The following is a 2,500-nucleotide window of genomic DNA, read 5'->3' as shown; positions in this document are numbered from 1 at the left end:
GAAACCAATTACAGTTGTTTTGGAGGAGGATTCTTTTGGGCCTCGTAACAAAACAACCGTATAAGATTTTTGTGGACCGAATTATCTGTTTTCGAAAGAAATGGGATTTTCTGTTCATTCCATTGCACTTCAAAACCTGTATTTAAAATATTGTGTATATAGTCGATTTGAAGGATAAATCAGTGATGACATTTTGCCTGATACAAAAACCGTTGAAAATTGTGCAATACAATAAAACAAGTGCTTAAAGGCAATTGAAAATAAATACCAGGCCATTGTTATGGAAAAACGTATTATAACAAAGACTAACTTGTTTGAGACAAACTTATAAATATCAATTGTCATTGACTTTAAGAATTATATCTATCTATCTATCTATCTATCTAATCTATCTATTATATCTATCTATCTATCTATCTATATCATATATATATATAAATATATATATATATATATATATATATCTATATATATATATATATATATATATATATATATGCATAATATATATATGTATATATATTATGTATATAGATACATATTATATCTATATATCTTATATATATATATATATATGTATATAATATATATATATATATATATATATATATATATATATATATATATATATATATATATATAGATATATATATATATATATATATATATATATATATATATATATATATATACTATATATACATGTACCCGCTAGTATATATATATATTATATGATATATATATATATAATATATATATATATATATATATATATATATATATCTTACCAACAGAGAGAGAGAGAGAGAGACAGAGACAGAGACAGAGACAGAGACAGAGAGAGAAACAAATATTTTCTACTCGAAAGAAAGTAATCAAGTCTGTAGAGTATATAAATGAAATACATGTCAGTAATCTTAAGTATGCATTATATTTTTATTTACGTTCCATTATCATTTACATGTTATGTATTAAGAAAATATTCCCTAGCTTTTGTTTTTCTTAAAACAATCATCTATAGATGTGACCTCTTAGTCTGCAAAAGATGGATATAAAATGACTCTTCGTCGAAAGAACAGATAAAAAATGGATGATGCACATAACACAACGGAGTCAATAAAATTTTTTAAGTCTTGTTCTACCTCACGGGGATAAATTTAGCATTTTAAGGATAGAATTACCTGATCGACTGAGTTCTGGTACAATATATTACCTTAGTGTCTTTTGTTAAGAGTCCACAGTTTTTAATTACGTTGAGTGCATAGGCTAAGCAAATCGACTCTTTGAAAAATGAAGCAACGTGAAATGGAAAAAAATAAGACGATGAATTACCAAACAATAAAATTTTCAGAACCCAATTCTAAACTTAAATCAAAAGAACGCAGTTACTTACAAAGTCCTGAGATTTACCAATCCAAGAAACGTCGAGTTCTCTAAGTGGGTCAAGAAGTTATGGCGGAGGTCGAGAATTCGAAGTCGATTCAGGTGTAAAAAGATACCTTTCGGGAGATATGTGATGCTGTTGTTACTCAAGTCTCTGGGGAAAGACGGGGAAGCAAATCTTAGCGTTAACAATTTGTTTCTCAAACATGCGAAATAAAATTTGATGGGACAAGAACAGAAATGATTAACGCACCTTTGTTTGATTTCTTTTTAATGTTATGAGCCACAACGAACAAACAATGTCTAATGACAAAATAACAATTGAAAGAAAGAACCTGGATGAGGTTATTGGGATTCAGAGTGAAATTTATACATAGCTACGGGGACGATCCTAAAAATAGTAAAGACGTGTTGATAAATAATATTGATCATGAACCAATAAAAAGACTGTACATTTGGAAACTAAGTAGATTTTCATCTAACAAGGGGAAGGCTTCATAAGTTGAGAATCTTCTGCTGACAAGCTTTTAAATCGAAAGGCAAGAACCCAAGCCTTAACACTTGCGATGGCCTCTTCTGGTCTACGGGACAACTTACGGGTGGGAAATCTAATTCCACACTTCACGCCATTATCATATGGTAGCAACTAGTCTCTCTCTCTCTCTCTCTCTCTCTCTCTCTCTCTCTCTTTATATATATACATATATATATATATATATATATATTAATATATATATATATATATATATATATATATATATATATATATATTATGATTATTATTATTATTATTATAATATATTATATAATCATTATTATTATTATTATTATATTGCTACTGTAAAAATGCATATATCCCCTCTTTGACTGTATAAAATATTGTGTATAAGATTTTGGCAACATTTTTTCAGATTCCTAGATAGCTTAGAGATAGGATGTTTAAAATGTGTGTTCAGATTTCTGCACTTCATATTGTAAAAGAATATATAACATAGTAGAAAAAGAGAGAGATTTGCTCTGTTCATTCGAAACTAGGATTGTTTCCCTATTATGTCAGCGCCTTGAGATTAGAGGAACTCCAAGATCTCTGTTTGCTTTCCTAATCTGTCAACACGTT

General features: G+C 28.1%; 1 protein-coding gene across 1 annotated transcript in view; it reads right to left on the bottom strand.

The window, feature by feature from the left end:
- Positions 1-2,500, bottom strand: part of LOC135215929 (G-protein coupled receptor GRL101-like) — a 312,597-nt gene that overhangs the window by 77,499 nt on the left and 232,598 nt on the right. Inside the window, exon 16 of the mRNA XM_064250884.1 lies at positions 1,394-1,537. Coding sequence (XP_064106954.1) covers positions 1,394-1,537 — 144 coding nt within the window. The remainder of the gene's footprint in view (positions 1-1,393; positions 1,538-2,500) is intronic.

This window comes from Macrobrachium nipponense, chromosome 5 (assembly GCF_015104395.2).
Source record: "Macrobrachium nipponense isolate FS-2020 chromosome 5, ASM1510439v2, whole genome shotgun sequence".
Taxonomy (NCBI): domain Eukaryota; kingdom Metazoa; phylum Arthropoda; class Malacostraca; order Decapoda; family Palaemonidae; genus Macrobrachium; species Macrobrachium nipponense.
The sequence above is the reverse complement of the archived record's forward strand: the minus strand, read 5'-3'. Positions and strand labels throughout refer to the sequence as shown.